Consider the following 24389-nt stretch of genomic DNA (forward strand, 5'->3'; position numbering starts at 1 on the left):
AGAATAAAATTTTGATTGTGGACAAATGGAGAAGGTATCTGTACGTATATTTGTAGTAGATTTGTCAGTATGGGTACCTGGAAGACCATCAATTCCAGGAGACCCAGTTGTTCCTCTAACACCAGGTGGTCCCATTGAACCTGCAACACCTGCAATTTATACAGAAGTTGTTTTAAAAAAGACTTCATAAAAACAACACAGCTAGCTTGGTAAATGGGGTAAAATGGTCGGTTTTGGAATGAAAAAAATGCTATTAAAAAGTTTCCCTCTCATTAAACGATAATGGGTTAACTCATGTTGATATTAACATATTATATTCGATGCATTTCCCACATCAGTTGCAAAAGACTGTGAGAAATCACAGACTAAATATAAAATTGATCCCTCAGTGGCAACTCCCTGGGAGCCCTTTGTGCCATCTCTTCCAGGTTCACCTTAAGAAACATCAGTCAGAAAAAGTTCCTCGTTTCTTTTCTTTATCCTAATGTGTTGCTTTGTGCATTCATTGGTGTTAGCATAATTTCATGCATTGACTCACAATGAAATTATTTTTTGTTCATGATTACATTGCCATGAGTGACCTAACCCTAAGCCATAAATAACCATAAAGGACATTTGGAGGCACATACAGTATTCTTGCTGTGTTTGAAGTTAAAAACAAACAGAAAAATTTACTTGAGTAATGGTGTCAATTTTGTTGCAGTATATTCAACAATTAAGGTTCTCACTGACATACTGTACCTGCTGGACCACGTGGTCCCCTCTCTCCCATGGCTCCTTTGGTTCCCGGCAAGCCTGGCGTTCCTAATGTGTGTACATTGCCAGAAAACAAAGTTATCTTTAGTTTTACGGTACAATTTTCTCATTGAACATTCTTGAAATTAATCACAGAATCAGCTGGTTCATATCCCAGTCATATGTACAAAATGGATGAAGAATGTAATATGAATGCCTTAAAATGTACCTTTTTGCCCTGGAAACCCAATATCACCCTGGGAACCCTTTTGACCAAGAGTACCTGCAGACAATCATTATTCCGATCATTATTCATTCTTATACAACTGAACAATCTTTATACTAATATCACATAATTGCAGGTCTTCCTGGGGCACCCTGTTCATCACTGCACCCACTGCAGATATTCTAGAGCCTGTATACTCTAAATGAATTGGGACCTCATAAATGTGAGGTACAACTCGGAGTGAAAAGTTCTGATTCGATTTTTTTTCCCAGTGTTAGTTAGGCTACTCAGGTTCACTCATTTATCATGGACCACTTACCTTTCTGCCCCACAAGCCCAGGAGCACCAACTGGACCTGGATCGCCACGAGATCCTGTCCAAAGTTTTAATATTAAAGACAGAACACCTCATTAAATAGCCTCCACATTTAGCTTTATTTACCTTTTTCTCCTTTAGATTCAAAACCAGGAAGCCCAGCCTCACCTCGGGGGCCAGTCAACCCATCCAAGCCCTTCTGACCAGGTAATCCCTGAGAACCTGGATCACCTCGTCATAGAGAATACTTTCTTTACTTTCCAGCTAAATGAAACTGTATGAAAATTCAATGGACTGTAGTTTATTTGTAAATTAAAAAGGACAAAACCTGTAAATGTGGGATACTTTTTTTCCCATGAGACATCTCACATTATTAAAAGTACCTGCGCTTCCCTTAGGACCCCTCGGTCCTTCTGTTCCTGGGTTGCCCACACGTCCAGGAGGACCTAAGGGATGACATAACATGTTTAATGCCCATCGACTTTGGTGAAAACATCTCTGCATGTTATTATTCTAACACATCCAAACCATGACTACAACCACTCTTTGTGAATAATTAATCCGAGTTTTCAATTCAGGAAGAAGTTGCCCTGAATTCTTACCTGGCAGACCAGGAAACCCAGGATCACCTATCAGAAATGAGGAGTTTATATCTTGTATATAATATGGAGTTCTTTCTGAAACGGTGTTAACTATATTTATATATAGTTTTACCTTGAAGCCCAAGAACACCCGGATCACCTGTGAATAAACAATGATACTCACGATGATGTCAAATTAACAATTTTGTATTTATTATTTTTGATTATTATTTTGGTGTTAATTTTAAAAACACACCTTTCATCCCAGGGTCTCCTTTAGCTCCTTTCAATGAGTCTGCAAAGAAATTACTTGTTTAATTCACATCACACCACAACTAAGGATTACCTCTTTATTTCAGTTGAATACGCAGTATTTGCTCTAATACTGCATTATCAACAATTTCTGACCTCTAAATGCATCTGAACGTAGTTCAGCTCTGACCAACTGCTGGACAGCTCTCTGCAAGTCCTCTCCCGATCCCCTTGCATTCCCTATACCAATTCCGTTATCAGAGCGAGTCAGTGTGGAACCCGAATAACTCCTATCTGTGAATTTGGAATCCAACGGATCAACAATGTTGATGCCAGAGGAGCCAGAAAGACGACTAGTCCTCGATGATGCAGCGCCAGTGATGGTTTCCAGAGCTTCAACTCGTTTTTTGAGACGTTTCACTTCCTCACCTAAGAGGCCAGAGACATTAACATTTGAGCATTCTTTCGATGAAAGCAACGCGGATGAAAAATAAAGTGGAAGTCTTCTCTCACTCAAAGCGATGAGTCCGAAGAGGAGACCAAGAAGAAGGAGGAGGCCGAGAAGGGTGCCGAGGAGCCACTTCCACCAACTGCAGCGGCAGCACCGACTCAAGCCAAAACACGAGCCATCGTTGCACATGTCTGATGAGTACAGATCGAAAGAGTCTCCTTTCTAAATGATCAACCAACATTCTCCTAATCGTCTTCCACTTTTTTGTTTGTTTTTGCCCACATTTTTCCAAAAGGGTTCAATTGGCCCCTTTATAGATAGATTGGTGTGACATTGTTGGCCAATAGCTAGAAGACTGATAAGGCTTCTAAATAAAAGGTGCAGTGCAAGTGAAACTGGGTAAGCATAAACAGTCCAGATCTGACCAACTTTTGCAACCAAGGCCTCAATACTGTAGCTCATTTAGGAATATGTTTTGTCCTGCTTGCTAAAAAATAAATAAAATAATAATAATAATAATAATAATCAAGATTAATCTCATTTTAGTTTTGAGCTCTTTGGAATAAAAAACAATATAAAACAAATTGGATGTATACTGGTTGAAAAGTTGGAAAAATGAAGCTCACGACATCATAAAAATACAATGTGTCTTGTGTGATATTTTGCGTCATGATAGTATTTTTACGATGTCATGAGCCAGACTTCTCCTACAAGGCAGCCAGTAATTGTCCAATTTGTTTATATCGGAAAGGAACTCAAAACTAAGATAAGATTAATCATGGACAGAAGTGATTTTGTACGTGAAAAAAAAAATACAAAACTCATTGACATATATATGTAGATGAAATTCTGAATCTGATGAGACCCTGAAGCAACAGAGAGGCAATTTACTGTACCTGCACAGCCAACTTTATCGTTTGAGCCAAATTTCAGGAGTGCGGCTATGGGAAATAAAACAACCAGTTACTGTAAAATCAACATGAATAAATGCTGTCCAATAATGTGAAGTATACCTTTAGCTTCCTTTTCATCATTCATTGAGCTGGCTGACATCGACAGTTTCTGTTTTTCCCTAACCAGTGAATCATTAGAGTAGGCAGCTATGGAGAACACAGAGCAATTATCCTCATTCCTGATTTTTGCTCAGATTACTGCTTTAAAACTCTGTCATCTAAATATATTGTTTTTTGTATAGCGAAAACAAAATGCTTGCAGTAAGTCTCAAATGGTACCAGAAGACATTGTAGAAGTTGCAGGAGCAGCAGACATGAACTGCTTTCCGGTATCTTTGGTGGTCATGACCAGTCGCTCCGACTCCTTCTTGACTGGTGTATTGTCCTTTTCTACTATCGCAAAATTAAAATCTTTGCCCAGAGGCTCATCAATAGAAGGACTCCTTGGGCACACTGCATGGAACAGATATGCAAGTCAAAATGATTCATCATACCATCAAGAAAATATTTTATTCCAGCCAACCAATGAAGTAAAATACAATAATAATGAAAGCGTGCATACACCATTTTCCAAACTGCTTATCCTTATAGGGTTGGGATTGAGCAGGACCCTATCCCAGCTGACTTTGGTCAAGTGATAGGTTAGACCATTGACTGGTTGCTGGCCTATTGCAGTATTATACTTTTAGATCACAATCACAAAAATCTGTCAATCCTGTCTCTGTCCCAATGAGAGTTACAGAAATTGTTTAATTCCATCGAAAGCCTCAAAATCTTGCAATATATTAATGAAGTCCAATGCCCCCATTAAACAAGAGGGGGTTGAGTAAGGCTTATTTGCATGAGACATAACCATAATCACAAAATTGAGCAGTTTGAAGTGGAGTGGTACAAGTTTGTTGTAATTCTACAATCCTTTCTGTATTTTGACCAAAGACTGTTAGAGACCTTCCAGATATGTGGACCCTCTTGTCACTACAGAATGCCTGTAGTACCTGAGCCCCTGAGAGTATGGGCGCTTGGTCCCTGCCAAGGGCTGCACAGTAGCTGTCCTTGGATGTTGGGGGCATGGGTGGTTCTTGTTCTTGTCTTGGGGTCTTCTGGAGTATGCCTGGCCTGCGTGGGCGGGGAATGTGGTGGGTGTCTCTTGGTGCCATCACTGCGCCCCCCAGTAACACTTAACGTGGCTCCCTCCAGAGGGCAGCCCTAGTAGCATGGCACAGGGGCTGCCCAGCTGGTCTCTCACCTGATCCTGGGTCATCTATCCTCGTAGGTGCAGAGATGGGTGGTTTGTGGGGTCCCTGCAGCTTCTGTGTCCTGATGGCTTGCCTAACTTGAGGGCAGCATTGGCGGGTCACTTTGCTGCACTGGTGAAAAGTATACTGCATGATCCTAGCCCAATACATGACCAACCACAAATGTTGCCTCAGTGTTTGTGGTCAGAACTTCTTATGTGTATTTTTGAGGACTCGTGGGGCTTGGTAAGGAATGGAACACATACACAGTAGCATGAATCAGTGTAGAGGTACTGCTTCAACGTTTGCCTTGAGTTTCTTTTATTTTTTGGTTTGCTACACATACATATGGTGTAACATGCCCCTTCTTGATGAGCTTCAATTTATGTTTATTAAACTCGCAGACACACAGAAATATAGTAAATCTGTTGGAAGACAAAAAAAAAAATAATAGGGAATATGGTTCTGACCAGACGTGCAGGCCAAAAGAAACATGTGGAAACTGCTTTAAATTTTGGTATTAAAAAAATAACATCTTCTATATATTTTTTAATAATTTATAATTTTATAATTATTATTATTTATTACATTTAATTGAGGACAAGATTTTTTTTTTACCTGTGGTTGTGGTGTGTCCAGGGCTAGAGACATTTTTCTGCACACCGTAAACTGAAAAAAAAAGAAAGAAATATCTAATTGTAGAATAAGTGGAACAGTAACAATATCAGCTAAATACTGTAATTATGTTTCTCTGTTCTTGTTTTTATAAATGACATGATATTTGGTATCTCGATAATATCTGTAGACTTCCTTACTCTACCTATTTGTGCATTTGTTCCAGGAAGAGAGTGGACAGTGGGGCTGCTGGTGCTGATCAGGTTATTCTGAACACCATACACTGGCACTAATGGACAAAGAAAAGGAGAAAAGAAAAGAACCTTATACTTCGAGTACTACTTAAAAAGAAATTATAGCGTAGTTTTGCTGACATGAAAGGCTCACCGCTGCTGCTCACTGAAAGTCCATTTTGCACAGCGGGAGAAATGAGGGTCATATTGTTCTGAACACCTCCTTCGACTATTCTTCCTCCTCCTCCAACTCCTCCACCTCCTCCTATACATAGCAACATCAAACAACAGAAATACAGTTAATAGTGTTACTTCTATGTACATTGACGGTTTTCTCGACCAGAAAAGTCTTACACAATAACAAAATATGCTATTCAAAAACCACAAAAACTGCTGGGCACTAAATGCATGCTATCTTAGTGGTCCCACATTGAGTTGAATATATCAACCACCATTTCCTCTGACTGACAAAAGAAAGAAAACAATAATGTTTGTAATTTTAATGAGCTCCATGAGCCATCATCTTATCGTGTTGGAGGGGTTTTTGTGTTCCAGTAATCCTAGGAGCTTAATTGTCTGGGGTTTCACAGCCCTTGTAGGGTAATCCACAGAAAAAAGTCTGAGGTGAGGAACCACACATAAACCTTTATTACCCCCATCTGGAGCCAGGCCTGCAGTTGGGGCTCGAAAGCGAGTGCCTGGTGGCCAGGCCTGCATCCATGGGGCTCAACTGGGCACAGCCTGAAAGGGTAACATGGGTCCACCATCCCATGGGCTCACCACCTGTGAGAGGGGCCAAAGGCGGGGACCTTGGCGATCCGATCCCGGCTACAGAAACTAGCTCTAGGGACATGGAATATAACTTCTCTCTCAGGGATGGAGACCAAACTAGTTTGTGAGGTCATTAGGTTCTGACTAGATACAGTTGGAGTTGCCTCCACACACAGCTTGGGCTCTGGTACCAGTTCTCTTGAGTGGGATTGGACTCTGGAATTGCCCATGTTGAGAGGTGCCGAGCAGGTGTGGGTATACTTTTTGCCTCCGGCTCAGGTGGCATGAGAGAGTAGTCGCTCTCCGCCTTTGGTTGGCAGGCCGGATCCTTATTGTTGTTTGCACCCTTCTACTAATAAACTCACTCTCTCGCCTTTGGACATGTCCAGACCATTGAAGTCTGCTCTCTTGAACCTTGTCTCCAAAACATCCATCTTTGTCTGTCCCTCTGATGAGCTCATTTCTAACCCTATCCAACCTGCTCACCCCTAATGAGAACTTCAACATCTTCATTTCTGCTACCTCCAGCTCTGCTCCTTGTTGTCTTTTTAGTGCCACCGTCTCTAACTCGAACATCATAGACGGCCTCATCACTGTTTTATAAACTTTGCCCTTCATCCAAGGAGAGACTCTACTGCCCCATAACAGCATAAGAGTTCACCTAAGCAGTCTATATCTGCCTTGTGGACTTGAAGAAGGCATTTGATCATGTCCCTCAGAATCCTGTGGGAGGTGCTTTGGAGTATTGGGTACCAAACCCTCTGACACAGGCTTTATGGTCCCTGTACAACTGGTCTCAGAGTTTGGTCCGTATTGGCGGCAGTAAGTCGCGCTCGTTTCGGGTGAGAGTTGAACTACATCAAGGCTGCTCTCTGTCACCGATTCTGTTCATAACGTTTATGGACAATATTTTTAGGGATAGCATAGAGGGGGTCCTGTTTGGTGGGCCCAATATTGCATCTCAGCTTTTTGCAGATGATGTGGTTCTGTTGGCTTCATCTTCAAGGCAGAAATCCCACACATTGTTAAATTTGGTGACTGCCAGTGTGTTAGAGACTATTCCAGCTGAGCATGGTACATGTAGACAGACAACCATTCTCACAATAAAAAATTGTTTTCATTGAACCTGTTAAACAAAGCTCCAGGAACCGATGAGGTCTTTCTCAAGAGCAGAGAGAATATCTTTAGGTAAACTGCACATCGTAAAAGTGGAGAAGCAGTACTAACCAGTGACCCACTATGGTGCCCATGACATGTGTTATGTAATTTGACTGACCTGAGTGGTAAATAGTTGATGTTGTGGTTAGATTGTTAGGACTTGTATTGTAGCTGTAGCTGCTGTTAACACTTCCAGGCCATACACCACCATAGTGATCTGGAGCTGTGGAGAAACCTAATGTGGACATGAAGAATTCATAAAGATGATAACTCATTATATTTGTTGTTGTCAAGGGCAACATGTCCAAGGACATTGTCTTTGGATATAAAGGAGACAGTATGCTGAAGGAGAGGACAAAATAAGTGATTGTCCTCCCTAGTATACCACAAAAAAAGAAATAAATGCAGAATTTCATAGTCACAGTAAAGCTCAACCTGATTTTGAGTTCTCAGTCCCGATCCTTGTTTCTACAGTGGCCTTCTTGGGGAGAAGCAGGGAGTTGTTAGTAGACTGAATAGTACTGGCACTCTCAGACACAATCCTTGTGTCCACACTGGTTTTCTTGGGGATGACCAGTGAGATGTTAGGAGGCGGAATGGTGCTGCTGGTCTCAGATGTGGTTTTAGTTTCTACAATGGCCTTCTTGGGGATGGGCAAAGAGTTATTGGTAGACTGTATGGTGCTGGTGCTCTCAGACTGACTTCCTCTCAGCAGACGCTTCACATCTCCTAGTTCCGTCCCTGGCAAATGCATGTTAAAAAGTGACAATGTTGTATTAGTGTTCATCATCTTCACCTGAAAAATTGTGATACTCACAACTTGCTGAAGGAGAAGCGCTCTGAAGCCTGGCTCGGATTTCACTCTCTGGTAGAGAAAACGTAAATCTTATCCACTTGAATGATTGATTGATTTAATTGTACAAGGTATAATGACATTTCAAGACTCTCAAAGGACACAGAGTGAAATGTGTTGCCCAGGGTCATTAAACCTTGGCCTCAGCTGAAAGTCATGGGTCCTCCAAAAGGATAACCCAAAAAAAGACAAAAACACATTTTAAAAAGATATGTGTGTGTGGTGAATGTTTACACTGGGTATGGAAAGGATTCAGACCCTTTACATCTCTTCAACAAAGTGTGAACACTTTGTTAGATTGCACCCATTTGAAAAAAAAACATTTAACTTAATTTTATTCCTCATTAATGTACTGTACACACGGCACCCAATACTTGGAAATTTATTAAAAAAGAGAAACTGAACAATCGCACAACCATAAGTATTCAGACCCTTTGCTCTGATCATCCTTCAGATGGTTCTACACCCTCATTCAGTCCAGCAGTGTTTCAGCTATCTATCCATCCATTTTCTTTGCCGCTTTTCCTTACGAGGGTCACGGGGAGTGCTGGAGCCTATCCTAGCTGTCAACAGGCAGGGGGGGGGGGTACACCCTGAACTGGTTGCCAGCCAATCACAGGGCACATCGAGACAAACAGCCAGACGCACTCACAATCACACCTAGGGGCTATTTAGAGTGTCCAATTAATGTTGTTTAGGGATGTGGGAGGAAACCGTAGTGCCTGGAGGAAACCCACGCCGGCACGGGGAGAACATGCAAACTCCCCACAGCAAGGGCTGGGATTGAACCTGGGTCCTCAGAACTGTGAGGCCAATGCTTTCCAGCTGAGTCACCGTGCTGCCCATTGAATACAATGTAAAGAATTAAACAGTTTGTGCTGGGGAAACCATAATACAATCATCATCATCAAGAGTTTCAGAACTTTTGTTATTAGAAAGCTACAATAGTATTAGTCTCTTTTTTTTTTGGACATTGACAATTTTGCTGATTTTTGACATACTACAGCTTGACTGCTTTGAGAAGTGCACCTGTACCTCGGCTCTGAGATCGCCCCCGTGTGGTGGAGCCAGACATTGCCTTTGAGGAGCCTAAAATAAAACGGGAAGATTGGCACTTTGAATGTATTAACACCCACAAGACGTTTAATTCAGTGATTCACTGTGACTCACTCACCATACTCCTTTCGGGAATACTCTGGAGATGAGTCTGTGCTTGAACTCCCTGAAACATGCCCACACATCAAATGTATGCAATTATCATCTCTCCTTAAATTCAGTAATTGGTGCATAATCTGATAGCTCTTGAAGAGAACCCAAAATATGACTGACCATCAAAAACAGAGTGAGTCGTTGTCAAAGAGGTTGTGATCTTCCTCTCCTTCAAAATAGGAGAGGCCGAGCCTCTAATTGGTTGGCCATATCCATCGGTACTGTAGGTTTTGGAGACCTTAGAGAAAGTTACAGTACCTGGACTCCCTTCTCTCTTTTCTTCAACAGTTACAAACCCAGAAGACATGCTAGAGGAGCCTAATCCTGCCCGAAACCCTGCTCCTGAACTCATTACAGCATTTGAGGCTCCTGGGCTGCCTGCGGCTGATGAGTCAGCTGACAAAGGTTCTTGATTTGTGATGATTTTGCCTCTGGTTCTTTGCTGATCCAAACAGAACTGTTTTTTCCTTCGTAGATATGGAACAATTACCTTGAGGGAGAAAAAAAAAGTATCGAAAGTTCCATTGTGTTATTATATATTTTTTCAAGTCTTTAGTTCCACGGCTGACATGACACAGCCCAGGGCCTAGGATGACTTATATTGTAGTTATTTGTCAACTTCAAGTTCAAACCAGAGTGGACAAAGTTAACAACCAGGCATTATAACAGCAAAATATTCTTTTGTTGACAATATTTGGAGACCTGGATTGGTGTGACGAAGTATGCTGGACTAATTGAAAGGATGCAATGTCTCTCATATTGTCGGGTTGATTTAGTACAGATGTATGATGAGACCAATTATCGGCCATGGTTGCCCCCCAGAGTAAGACCTTTGTGATTCGGAACCAAAACCAAAAAGACATTACTTTTCTGAACAACAAAATTTACATTCACATTCAATGATAACAAAAGACTTGAGTCTCAGGAATTTGAAAATGTAATGTAAATTCTTTTCAGAAGAAGTTTCAAGATGAGTTAAAAAAAATACAAAAAATACATATACTGTATGCTGTTTATTTATTTATTTGTTAGCATTTTTGTGATCCATGTAATCTAATTTTGTAACGTTGACGTTATTGACATGTTCAGACCCATCCATCCATTTTCTTAGCCACTTATCCTCACAAGAGTTGCGGGAGTGCTGGGGCCTATCCCATTTGTTAACGGGCAGGAGTCAGGGTACACCCTGAACTGGTTGACAGCCAATCACAGGGGACAACGAGACAAACAGCTGCACTCACAATCATTCCTAGGATTTAGTGTCCAATTACCCCTCATCATATATATATATATATATATATATATATATATAATTCATTAATTCCAGCGCATATATTTTGATATTTAAGGGGCAATTATTTGAGTCCTATGGAGAATTGTACACATTAATTTATTTGTGGTTAATCTGAGGCAGTTTATATTGTGGCATGTGTGTGCTGTTCCCCAATTAACACGAGTTGAATGTGATTCTGAATGTGATGTTATTGTGAATGCAGCTACCACCATATTCATAGGCGGGTGTGTGTACTTGTGCTACCATGTTATCTCAGTTGTTTTTTTTTTTACCTCCCTTCTCATTTTTTTTCAATTGAGTTGTACAGATTTATTGTGGATTTTTTAAATGACTTGTGTAGGTCTCTTTTTTTTAATCACAAAAAACTGTCACTTGACTAGGGGGTTGTAGAATTTTTAGCTTCACTATAGCGTGTCCCTTCACCACATTTATTCAGTTCTTCTTTTGATTGTTGATTGTGTTTCTATATCAACAATAATACACAAGTTAAACATATTCTTTTTTGTTTATAAATAGAATGGGTAATTATGACAGCGGGTACCCATTTTTGGCTTCAGCACCTGCTCCCAAAACTGCCTAGGAACATGCCTATCCGAAACCATAAACACAGCAGTATACATACCTCCAATTAATTAAAAGACACACACATTTGTGGGACTCAGAGGCAGTGACATTTGTATGTACAGTATAGGAAATGCTGTCATTTCCTTTTTACAATTAGAAGAAAAAATATGTTGCTGCTGTTGTTTTTTTCAAGCTGCTATCATGCAAAAGCTCCATAGATCTTAATAGTTGCAATCATTATAAATGACAGCATGTAATGTTTGTTCTGACCAACTGAACCACAGCTTTACGTCATTAAAAATACAGTACATAAAAATAGGTACAGACAATTACCGTATGTCAAACTGTATATGATATGATGAGATATTGATTCCTGGAAAAGAAAAAGCTCTCCATATGCATTATTTTGCACTGGGAATTGTTCACCCCTCTTGTCATATGTGGTTGCACAAATCCAACAAATATATTTCACAACTATCCACCCAGGCATTTTCTATAGCACTTATCCTCCAATCAATTACAGGATAACATTGACTCAGACAAACACTCATCGTGAAATTCACTGAAGTGACAACTGTATGCACATTGCCTTGGTGAAAGCCAGATGAGTGAACCATTATACCACATTGTAATTGACAAAATACCACTTGCAGTAGGGGGGGCAGGGGTTAATGGGCATTGTGTGTGTACAACATTTAAATATATCATTAAATGACATATTAAATGATATAAAAGTATATAAGAAAACATGAGTCTAAAATGTGGATAATATCATTACCTAAGGCAAATGTTTGACTCAGTCATTTTGTACAATCCCCATAATGGTGTCACAATATTTCTTTTGTATTTGTGTCTGCAGGGCAAAGCTGCTTCAGAACCAAACATGCCACCGATTAAAAGTGTTCACCACCGGTTCGAAAAGGGTGTGGCTTTTTGTTCCCTTCATAAAAGTGTTTTACTTTGAACATGCTCCTACAGTATTCGGTAACTCTTAAAACAGTCGAAACTTGTCTGAGGTTTAAAATTTCTGTCTGAGTAAAAACACTGTATTAAAAACGACCTTTTTCAAAAGTCATGACTGTATACTTGAAGAACAAAAAAAAGCTTTTTTTCCACATTCTGGTGTTATATGTTTTAAATTGTGTTACAATGAAATTGTTACAGTAAGACTAGCAAATTTCGATATTGCACAAACAGCAACAGACAAAATGAAATACGATTTTTGATACTGCATCATCATTTAATTACGGTAAAGAGAGAGAGGAAGACCAAAGAAAAAGTTGATGGATGTTGTGAGGGAGGACATGAGGACAGTGGGTGTTAGAGAGGAGGATGCACGAGATAGGCTTAGATGGAAAAACATGACAAGCTGTGTCAACCCCTAACGGGACAACCCGAAAGAAAAAGAAGAAGAAAGGAAAAAAATTGCAGCTTTTAAAAGGGACGTCCACATAGGCATTTTTTTTCCATTTGATTTAAGTCTTGCTTCAAATACCAAAGCCACACAAATCAAAAAGCATGAAATGCATGATATGAAGTGATCATAATGCTTATTAAAAGGCAATGTAAAGTATCAACATTTCATTGTAAAATAATAGCAGATTGTATGATGTTATACTTTCTATATTGGATATGTTATTGGACAAGTGATTTGAATTTGAATAAAAGCTGGAGCCACTTACAATACTGCAAAGTCACCCATGCATAAACTCATGAAAACAAGGGAAGCTCTAAACACAGAATGATGGCTCATGATTTGTCTTGTATATTGAAATTTAGTTCCAATTCTTAAAATACATATTTTTGGTTGTTTTAGCTTATGTGCATGCAAATATATAAAATGAGTCTGGACAACATGTCCAACATTATTCTACCTCATGATATGGCTTTGAGATGTGATTTTAAGTACCATTAATGCCTAATGTAAAATTATTGTTTATTTTATTTTGAGCTGGAATTAGAAAATATAGATAATATCAAGTTTTAATACCTTAGAAACAGTTGAAGAATGGACAACATTGTGCACCGCTATGCATCTTGTACAAATTAATCCAATTAATTTTTATATCCCTTGCGAACAAAAATAAAGTACACTGACTTGTACTGACCTTTCAGATCCTTTTTCCAAAAAGTGATATTTCCTCTGAATTTTTGAGTGCAGGTGCTAAAAGATTATGCTGTGCTCTTCCTGCCTGATGATTTTATGCATAAGTTATGTGACTCACAGCTTCAGCTGACAAGTTCAAACAAAGTAGGCACAGGGGGCGTTTTCTTCAGCAGTAGGAAAAACAGCCCCGGGCCTAAATACTGAGGGCAAAATACAAGATTCAAGACGGTGAAAGTGGGTAAACATTGTTTAAAATAATGTTGTCTGATTCTGTAATGACATAGCTAAGATTTGAAAACGAATATTGATGAGTTTTCTTTATCAATCAGGACGATCTTAGCTTTCAAGGCAAAGGTGGGGAAAGTACTTTTAAGTGGAAAAAAGGAGAGAACACACTTTATGTGTGTGGTTTTAACAAAAAATGGACTTCACTGGTGCCCATTACAAGAATCAGTATACATTCCACACTGCATATTGAAGTTAAAATTTCCTAATGGCCAATTTCCAGTGAGTATTATATCAGACACAGCTACATCATTATAAACACCTTGAGGAGCAGATTTAGAGGTCACTTTCCAAAAGTGGATTTTGCATCGTGTCCAAATATTACACTTTGTGAAACCTTACAGTGTTGAGGGATTTGGTTTGCTTATTTTGAGCTTCAAAGTGGTAGTGAAGCGTGACTTGTACACTCCAGCAGAACGACCTAATTCCTTTTTTTTACCATTTGTAAAATCAGGATCAGTGTTTTCAATGAAGGATAACACAATCGTCACTCATGATTGCCATAACATCCAGTCTCTAAACCATTAGATTCAGTCAATCTCCAAAGTAAATATCATGTGAGTCAATATGGAAGCATTGGCAAAAATGTACAAAATTAACAAAAAGGTAATGAGGAATGTGTGAACATTCACTGCTGCATAAAAATTTGCTCCTTTCTGAAGCTCGAATATCACAAATCAAATTTTAACTGACATTGTTTCTTAAATGATGCACTCAAGCCATCTCAAAACAAAAACATTACTTTTTTCTTTCAAAATGTATGTGCTGCCATTACTTCAACGTTCAACTTCATACTTATTAGATTTAAAAAGTTAAATAGTCAATCTAGCCATGGATGGTTGACTCTTCAGCCTTGTTTTTCCAACAGTGAGATATTTTAAATAATCCCTGAAGAAGAAAAAAAATTGTTGTCTCTTAAAATGACTGAACTCCACACAGTAATGGGTAATCGTTGCATGTTTCTATGTTAACTTGATATTCTGAAGGATTAAAGGCCTGTATGAGGCTCAGTGGAAAACAGCTACGGCTTTAAAAAGATGGTATTAAAATGTATACCTGTAGTGCGAACGAATGCTTACAGTACTTAAATAAGTTAGTCAAAGATGTTCTTCAGAAACAGTTCAAATTCCTGATTCATTTATGAAGTTTAATTGATTGCTAAAATCAATATAAATAACTTGATATTTCCTTGCCTTCAGTGACTTTATCAAGGATTGGGCTTTTTACATTTAATTATATTGGTCAACAGCAAATTTATTGTTTAAGATTTTTTTTGCTGATTTAATACAGTTTTGAGCTGTAGAGCTTTGCCCTCACAGTTCTGAGGACCAAGGTTCAATCTCGGCCTCATGGAGTTTACGTGTTCTCCCCATGCCTGCGTGGGTTTTCTCCGGGCACTCTGGTTTCCTCCCACATCCCAAAAACATGCATTGATTGGAGACTCTAAATTGTCCCTGGGTGTGATTGTGAGTGCGGCTGTTTGTCTTGATGTGCACTGCGATTGGCTGACAACCATTTCAGGGTGCACCCCACCCGTTAACAGCTGGGATAGGCTCCAGCACTCCCCGCATTCCTTGTGAGGATGAGCGGCTAAGAAAATGGATGTATGGATGTAAGTATATAAAAAAATTATATATATATATATATACTTGTGTGTGCGTTCGTATGCACGTGTGTCTGTGTATGTATACACACACATTAGTGACCAGTTCAGGGTGTAGTCAACTTTTCAACTGGAGTCCTCTGGCATAGGCCCAGCGCCATGTGACTGTTGACCAGTATAATAATTCCTATTTAGAATAGATGGATGTTAACTTACGTGACATACATGCGCGACCTAAACTAGTGAGAGAATATTTTTTCCCTGTTTATGTTGTATCAACGTGTAGTAGCACGCTATAATTATTCAACATTCCAGCCATTCACACATATAAGTATTATGCCCTTTTTATTAAAGTGAGAATTGTAGCCAAATGGCCTACACTAAGCTATACAATGCCGCTGACCATCTAACCTGACACCGGACATTTGATAGTGGCAAGTCATAATTGTATGTGATTTTTCAAGGAGAATAAAATATGGGCAGCAACAGCTACTACTGTATCTTTTATACAGAGTTAGGGTGGCACCTGGCAGTAAAATAAAAAAAAAAAAAACAGGAAGAATCCTCCTCAACTCTTGCTCTGGGGTGACCAATTAGTACACATGGACAAGAGTAAACATTGAGCAGATTAGAAGCATTTTGTTGGGGGAGCCAGTGTTTTGTATGTTGCTTCAACAGTTCTTGTTTTTTTTTTTAAAACCTGGCTCACATAATGAATTAATTACTTCACGGAAGCCTGATTTCCAGAATAATCTGCTATATATGGAACATCACATTATCAAAACATCGAAAACAGGTTCGTGCACCTCTTGTGTATGTGCAACAAGTACAACTACGTGCTGTGAAATCATGGTGTGAAACCCATCTTCAAGAAAGCGTAGTGAAATGCTGTTTTCTTTATGGCTGGTCTCTTCAGTCATAAGTTAAATGCAGGGATATCAATTGTTATACAAATGAAATGCTGTACATACGTAACCACACATAAACCCTAAAGACCGGATATTGTCATCTTTGGTGGTTCTGTGGAGAAATGTTGTTAAGCAAAATCATTGGAGACCTTTCAAGTCCCTATGGGTGCTGGACGGTCTGCAACCTGCTTTTTGAAGTGCCGCAGACTGGTTCAGTACTTTCTGGTTTTCTGAGAAGAAAAATGGGGACTTCAATCGTAGACGATGTTAATCGGGATACCATGGAGTTTGGAGACATGTAAGAAAAGGAGGTTAGTAGTTTGAGGAGGGGCACTTAATGAAAACACTTGGAAAAGTGATTGATGATTGTGAGAACGGGGGGCAAGCTTGTAACGAAGTCCACTGCGATGTGACACTAAGTGTGGGTGGGAACAGACAAGAGGCGCAGCGGGCCAGCTGCAAGTTAGTGAGAAGACTTCCCCATGGGTGCAGACGAAGCTGGCTTAATGGAACTCTTGGGTGTCTTTGATGAAGGTAGGCAACCAAAATTTCTGCTGTATGGTACGGGTGATGGCAGGGTGACAACTTAATTATGAGTTGTGGTGTCACTATAAGACATCCAGTACGAACAGGTGGTCAGGAGGTCGGTCTTGGGGGAGGTTGGTTCTGTGTGCCTCCTTGACCTGAAGCTCAATCTCCCACATGGCAGCTCCAATGAAACAGGAGCCTGGAAGGGCGGATTCGGGTTCTGCTGAGTTGGAGTGTGGTGACTTCATACGGTAGAGCTCATCTGCCTTTGTGTTATGGGAAGTGGGATGGAAGGAGAGACTGAAGTTGAATTTTCTGAGGAATAGTCGGGGGTTGAGACATTTAGCAGTATGGAAGTAAGTGGGAATTTTGTAGTCAGTCAGAATGAAGAATAGTTGTTTCGTGCTGTAAAGCATTGGACTCACAGTTCTGAGGACCGGGGCTCAAATCCCGACCACGGCCATGCCTGTGTGGGTTTTCTCCGGGCTCACCGGTTTCATCCCACATCCAATAAACGTGCATTAATTGGAGACTCTAAATTGCCTCAACATGTGATTGTGAATGCGAATGGTTGTTTGTCTCTATGTGCCCTGTGATTGGCTGGCAACCAGTTCAGGGTGTACCTGGGATTGGCTGCAGCACTCCCGTGACATTCTTCTTCTTCTTTTCCTTTCGGCTTGTCCCATTAGGGGTTGCCACAGCGTCTCATCTTTTTCCATCTAAGCCTATGTCGTGCATCTTATTCTCTAACACCCACTGTCCTCATCCACAACATCCATCAACCTTTTCTTTGGTCTTCCTCTCGCTCTTTTGCCTGGCAACTCCATCCTCAGCACCTTGCGACCAATATATTCACTCTCTCGCTTTTGAACATGTCCAAACCATCTAAGTCTGCTCTCTCTAACCTCGTCTCCAAAACATCCAACTTTGGCTGTCTCTCTAATGAGCTCATTTCTAATCCGATCTAACCTGTTCACTCCAAGCAAGAACCTCAGCATCTTCATTTCTGCTATCTCCAGTTCTGCTTCCTGTTGTTTCTTCAGTGCCACTGTCTCTAATCCGTACATCATGGCCGGCCTCACCGCTGTTTTATCAACTTTACCCTTCATCCTAGCGGAGACTCTTCTGTCGCATAGAACACAAGACACCTTCCGCCAGCTGTTCCACCCCTCTTGGACCCGCTTCTTCACTTCTTGAAAACACTCTCCATTGCTCTGTATTGTTGACCCCAAGTCGAAGTAGAGTACATATGACCTATCAGACTAAGGCTTTTCATTGTTTAGCAGAATATTCCTTTAGGTCAGAGAAGAGTCTCTGCTAGGATGAAGGGCAAAGTTTATAAAACAGTGGTGAGGCCGGCCATGATGTACGGATTAGAGACGGTGGCACTGAAGAAACAACAGGAAGCAGAACTGGAGTGAGCAGAAATGAAGATGCTGAGGTTCTCGCTTGCAGTGAACAGGTTGGATAGAATTAGAAATGACCTCATTTGAGGGATAGCCAAAGTTGGATGTTATGGAGACAAGGTTCGAGAGAGTAGACTTCAATGGTTTGGACATGTCCAGAGGCGAGAGAGTGAGTATATTGGTAGAAGGGTGCTGGGGATGGAGCTGCCAGGCAAAAGAGCGAGAGGAAGACCAAAGAAAAGGTTGATGGATGTTCTTAGGGAAGACATGAGGGCAGTTGGTGCTGAGAGGAGGATGCAGCTCCATCCTCAGCACCCTTCTACCTATATACTTGCTCTCTTGTCTCTGAACATGTGCAAACCATCTAAGTCTGCTCTCTCGAACCTTGTCTCCAAAACATCCAACTTTGACTGTCCGTCTAATGATCTTATTTCTAATCCTATCCAACCTGTTCACTCCAAGCGAGAACCTCAGCATCTTCATTTCTGCTACCTCAAGTTCTGCTTCCTGTTGTTTCTTCAGTGCCACCGTCTCTAATCCGTACATCATGGCTGGCTTCACCACTGTTTTATAAACTTTGCCCTTCATCCTAGCGGAGACTCTTCTGTTGCATAGAACACCAGACACCTTCCGCCAACTGTTCCACCCCGCTTGGACCCATTTCTTCACTTCTTTACCACACTCTCCATTGCTCTGTATTGTTGACCCCAAGTATTTGAAGTCATCCACGTTCGGTATCTCTTCTCCCTGGAGCTTCACTCCTCCTCCTCCACTCCTCACATTCATGGACATATATTCTGTTTTACTTCAGCTAATCTTCATTCTTCTCCTTTCCAGTGCATGCCTGCATCTTTCTAATTGTTCCTCTGCCTGCTACCCGCTTTCACTGCAGATCACAATATCTGCGAACATCATAATCCAAGGGGATTCCAGTCTAACCTCATCTGTCAGTCTATCCATTATTACCACAAACAGGAAGGGTCTCAGCGCGTATCCCTGATGAGTTCCCATCTCCACCTTAGATTCTTCTGTCACACCAACGGCACACCTCGGCGTTGTTCTGCTGCCCTCATACATGTCCTGTACTATTCTAACATACAGTGAAGAAAATAAGTACTTGAACACCCTTTTACATTGCAAGTTCTCCCACTTAGGAATCATGGAGGGGTCTGAAATTTTCATTATAGGTGCATGTCCACTGTGAGAGAGATAATCTAAAAAGAAAAATCCAGAAATCACAATGTATGATTTTTTAACATTTTATTTATGTATATACATCTGAAAATACGTATTCGAACACCTCAGAAAACTAATGTTAATATTTGTTGCAGTAGCCTTTGTTTGCAATTACAGAGTTCAAACGTTTCCTGTAGTTGTTCACCAGGTTTGCACACACTGCAGGAGGGATTTTGGCCCACTCCTTCACACAGATCTTCTCTAGATCAGACAGGTTTCTGGGCTGTCGCTGAGAAACACATAGTTTCAGTTCCCTCCAAAGATTTTCTATTGGGTTTAGGTCTGGAGACTGGCTAGGCCATGCCAGAACCTTGATATATTTCTTACGAAGCCACTCCTTGGTTTTCCTGGCTGTGTGATTCGAGTTATTGTCATGTTGAAAGATCCACTTACGACCCATCTTCAATGCTCCGACCGAGGGAAAGAGGTTGTTCCCAAAATCTCACAATGCATGGCTGCGGTCATTCTCTTCTTAATACAGTGCAGTCATCCTGTCCCATGTGCAGAAAAACACCCCCAAAGCATGATGCTACCACCCCCATGCTTCACAGTAGGGATGGTGTTCTTGGGATGGAACTCATCATTCGTCTTCCTCCAAACACGGCAAATGGATTTATGACCAAAAAGTTCCATTTTGGTCTCATCTGACCACAAATCTTTCTTCCATGACTCCTCTCTATCATCCAAATGGTCAATGGCAAACTCAAGACGGGCCTTGACATGTGCTGGTTTAAGCAGGGGAACCTTCCGTGCCATGCATGATTTCAAACCATGACGTCTTAGTGTATTACCAACAGTCATATATGCCTATAAGCAAGTTTAAATTGACGTTTCCACTCACCCAACTTCCTACTCAACGCTCCGTCATACCAAGACGTTCTGGTCAGCGTTCTATAGCGTTTGAGGAAACGTTGGTAGTCGCCCATGGTCGCCGGGATAGCGCTAGAAGAGCGTTGTTTGAACGCTAGTGAACGTCAATGATCGCTGGGAATCGGCGGAGAATGCCGGTCCGGAAAAAAAGTTTTCAACATGCACAAAAGTTCTCACCGAGACCAGCGTTCATCAACGTTTAATTTTAAACCCCGCAGAACGTTCAAGAACGTTCGTGGAATGTTTTCCTAATGTTCGCCAAGTGTTGTACGCATTTGGCTATCGTTAGTCAGTCGTTACTCTAGCGTTACTTGGTTTACCGTCAGACTGTCATCACTGGGGTTTTCATTCTGTTTAAGGTCTCCAGGGGGTGTCACATGGTGCGTTACTTCTCGGACGAGCTCTTCCTCCTGGTGTTCTTTTTCCTCCAAAGACATTCCTAGTGAAAGAGGCTTTGCATTCTTACTTGCAGCACAAGTTGCTGAAGTCCGCACCCCACCTTTTTTCCGTCTCGGCGGCATGATGCTGACTGTTCAAACACACGACTGAACAACTGAAGTGAGCATGAAATTTCCAACGTTTTCGTTCCCGTTCCACTGTAAAAATTACACGCCAGCAAAACGCTATTCTGTCGTTATTCACCCGTTAGTCACATGCTCAACACGCTCGTCTAACGTTGACAAATCGCTCGTCGCGCGCCAGTGACACGTTGGCACACGCTAATGGTTTTTAGGGGTATCTTATTTGGTCACTGTTACACACTTCTCGTGCGTTAGGCACACGTTAATCACACACCAGATGTGTCATCCTCATTTGAGAACGCTGAAAAATAGAAAGATTGAAATGTTCAGAGAATGTTGACCAGAACGTCATGGTGTGACGGAGCCTTAAATACTCACGATCCTCGTTGTATACGAAACATAGGTTTTGCAGACTGTGTAAATACTCACGATTGATGTTTACCTCCTCAGCAAATATTTGATTACATATGTTACCTGATGTTCCTGAGCTAGTCTAGGCTAGGCCGCACAGCTTCAATGCGAACCAATACGGCTCCAATTTGGGTACTAAGATTATACAGATGATGATGTTAGTCCACTGAAGTCGTCACCAGGGGTGTCCCAAGTCGAGTATTCACAGCATTCGGTCCAAATTCAGCAGGATTTAATTATTGGACGGTCGTGCAGATCGGAGCCTACTAAACTGTTGTCACCAGTTTGGGAACCGGAAACGTATCTCCTCCAGCACTCCTGTGACCCTCGTGAGGATAAGCGACTCAGAAAATGGATGGCTGGATGGATGGATGGATGTCCCTTCCAGCCAGTCCCTCCATTCCTCCACGGCCAATACTGTGGCTAACAGCTCTTAATTTATCTCCATTAGAAAAGTTTATTGAATGCATGTGAGGCTGTCGGTGTCCACTGAAAGGGAGAGCTGCTGGATATGAAATTGGTGAGGAGAATAGCCACCTCAATGTAGTTGAGGATGAATCGGCAGTAGGCGTTCACAAATCCAAGGAAGCATTACTGTGTTTTTTGGGTCATGGGTATAGGACAGTTGATGATGGGTTGGATCTTGGCAGGGTCCGGTTGTAGTTGACCTTTAGCACTGTTGTATCCAAGGAAATGTACTGAAGACAGGTGGAATACATGGATTACATGGATGTGGTGTTCTTTTGGGGGAGCAGGAGAAAATTAGTATGTCGAGGTACAGAAACATGAATCGGCTGAGTACGTCACAGAGGATGTAAGTAATCAATGTTTGGAACGCTGCAGGGAGAGGGCGGGTTGTTAGACCAGATACTCGAAGTGTACGAGAGTGGTATTGAAGGCGGTCTTCCATTTGTCCCCCTCTCGGGTACGGATGAGGAGGGAGGCGTTCCGGAGGTTCAATTTGGTATAGACTTGCACTGTGCAGAGGTGCTCAAAGCCCAATAACAGCTGGGATAGGCTGCAGCACTCCCTCAACCCTTGTGTGGCTAAGCAGCTCAGAAAATTGATGGATGATTAAATCATGCTGTGATATGGATAGTGTACTAACAAACATCCTGACAAAAGCATTCACCATACACAAGGGGTGCCAAACATTTTTTGCCCCATGATCTATTTTCCAAGCAGCCAACCTCCTGCAATCGACCATGTCCATGTGTCCAGTGAGTTAAAATTCTGCGCCACCAACACAGCTCAGCACCAATGTATATTGATGTACAGTATTTTGTATCACTGCATTGCACAACACAACATAATTAACAATGTCAATCTTTTGATATTACGTGTTTACATGGATGACTTGCAGAGATGTGAATCAGCCAGCGATGCATCGTCCTGACAGTAGCTGTTGATAGCCAGCCTCAAGCACACTTTCAAATGATCATTAATCATGGTGGAACTGTACTTGGACTTGATGATTTTAATGTCGTTAGTTCATGTGGTTGGTTCATTGGCTGACTCATAAATAAGTAGAACTAAATAATGAACTCAAGGTTGTTACATATTTCTTTACATTGGGGCACTTTTCCTCTGTAAGTGAGGTCTTCTAAATCTTTGCAGGAAGTTGCCTCAATTAAGCAACCTGACATCAGTGTGCATCAATAACAACAATAAGAGATATGAGATAAATGACTGCTTGCCCTGACAACTGATTTTTGTTCCTTCAGTCAGTGTCCTAGTTTTTATGAACAGTCTGAAAAGGCCGCACCACATTTTCGTTTTTGCTATCGCAATTGCAGACGAGGAGATGAGGCAAACACACATTGAAACCAACATAGAAGAAGAAAAAAAACCCTGAAGTGGTATGTTTCAGTCTTCTTACTTAGTGGATGAACATTCCAGGCATCCCTCCATCCATTCATCCATTTTCTTAGTCGCTTATCCTCACAAGGGTCACGGGAGTGCTGGAGCCCATCCCAGCTGTCATCGGCCTGGAGGTACATGGAGACAGACAAGTCACACTCACAATCACACATAGGGTTAGTTTAGAGTGTCCAATTAATGTTGCATGTTTTTGAGACGAGTGAAATCCCACACAGGCAGAGGGAAAGATGCAACCTCCACACAGGTGGCGCCGGGATTAAACCCGAGACCTCTGAACTGTGAGGCCAATGCTTTACAGCCTGTTGCACCATGCCACCCCTTCCAGTCCTCTGTTGCAGAAATTTAAGAAAGAGGAGGAGTTGGGACCACAGGAGGTTCTGGGACTGTCTTGCAGTGTGACGCAGAACCCACGTAGACCTTGCAGCAACTTTCATAGCCATGAGTGACCAAGCCAAAGTTTGGAGACCCCGCAAAGGAAACCTCAAAGGGAGAGATATTTTGCAGAGGACAACACACATTCTCAAAGACTGTACATGAACACAAATGGGAGGTACTTCATCCAATTTAATTGGATTCTTCATTACATTTACTCAATTTGGCTTTCAAAATACCATTTTCCTTCTCCACTGCACCACTAGATTGAGGGCGGTAGCTACAATGTATTCTGAGGTGATATTGTAACCTTTCCGAAAGCTGGGTCATCACTTCATTTATGAAGTGTATGTCATTATCAGTGGACACTTTTTTAGGAGTCCCTATCTGGAAATAATTTCAGTTGGTGTTTTTGCCACCGTAAATGCAGATGCACATTAACCATGCATAGAATACTTTCATTATTTTTGAAAAAATCTATACCATGACTGGACTGTATAATTTGACTTCACAGGCTGTCAATTCTACAAAATTTATCAATGATTCAATTGATCATTACCTCCAAAGCGGCAAAAGCTCTTTGTGAACCACAGACTCTGAACTGCAGCAATCACGCTCCCTTTGACCCATAGTCTAAATCATGTGCTAATTTTACAGAATAAAAAAAACAATAACAACAGATGATGAGGGAGGAACCATTTGGGCTCATCCAAACACCATCCATAAAAGACACCCCGGACTGTTTCCACAAAGGGCCTTCAGTGGGGGTAGACAGTGAGTGAAGGTCAGTGAGAAGAAGAGGGGCATCTGCTTGTG

General features: G+C 41.3%; 1 protein-coding gene across 3 annotated transcripts in view; it reads right to left on the minus strand.

The window, feature by feature from the left end:
- Window positions 1–24389, minus strand: part of LOC133505908 (collagen alpha-1(XVII) chain-like) — a 43810-nt gene that overhangs the window by 17477 nt on the left and 1944 nt on the right. For 2 of the 3 annotated variants that reach the window (XM_061829448.1, XM_061829447.1), the window contains exons 3-26: window positions 23200–23308; window positions 9708–10077; window positions 9553–9600; window positions 9414–9467; window positions 8343–8390; window positions 7961–8266; window positions 7644–7760; window positions 5751–5861; window positions 5569–5652; window positions 5367–5417; window positions 3793–3966; window positions 3574–3660; window positions 3457–3501; window positions 2623–2751; window positions 2266–2538; window positions 2114–2152; window positions 1991–2017; window positions 1879–1905; window positions 1660–1722; window positions 1403–1507; window positions 1281–1334; window positions 965–1018; window positions 742–804; window positions 78–149 (exon numbers count right to left, since the gene is read on the minus strand). In XM_061829448.1, the coding sequence (XP_061685432.1) occupies window positions 78–149; window positions 742–804; window positions 965–1018; window positions 1281–1334; window positions 1403–1507; window positions 1660–1722; window positions 1879–1905; window positions 1991–2017; window positions 2114–2152; window positions 2266–2538; window positions 2623–2751; window positions 3457–3501; window positions 3574–3660; window positions 3793–3966; window positions 5367–5417; window positions 5569–5652; window positions 5751–5861; window positions 7644–7760; window positions 7961–8266; window positions 8343–8390; window positions 9414–9467; window positions 9553–9600; window positions 9708–9939 (2263 nt within the window). In that variant the 5' untranslated portion in view covers window positions 9940–10077; window positions 23200–23308. The remainder of the gene's footprint in view (window positions 1–77; window positions 150–741; window positions 805–964; window positions 1019–1280; window positions 1335–1402; window positions 1508–1659; window positions 1723–1878; window positions 1906–1990; window positions 2018–2113; window positions 2153–2265; window positions 2539–2622; window positions 2752–3456; window positions 3502–3573; window positions 3661–3792; window positions 3967–5366; window positions 5418–5568; window positions 5653–5750; window positions 5862–7643; window positions 7761–7960; window positions 8267–8342; window positions 8391–9413; window positions 9468–9552; window positions 9601–9707; window positions 10078–23199; window positions 23309–24389) is intronic. The other variant, XM_061829449.1, reaches the window with a different exon arrangement.

The sequence above is a fragment of the Syngnathoides biaculeatus genome, chromosome 9 (assembly GCF_019802595.1).
Source record: "Syngnathoides biaculeatus isolate LvHL_M chromosome 9, ASM1980259v1, whole genome shotgun sequence".
Classification (NCBI taxonomy): domain Eukaryota; kingdom Metazoa; phylum Chordata; class Actinopteri; order Syngnathiformes; family Syngnathidae; genus Syngnathoides; species Syngnathoides biaculeatus.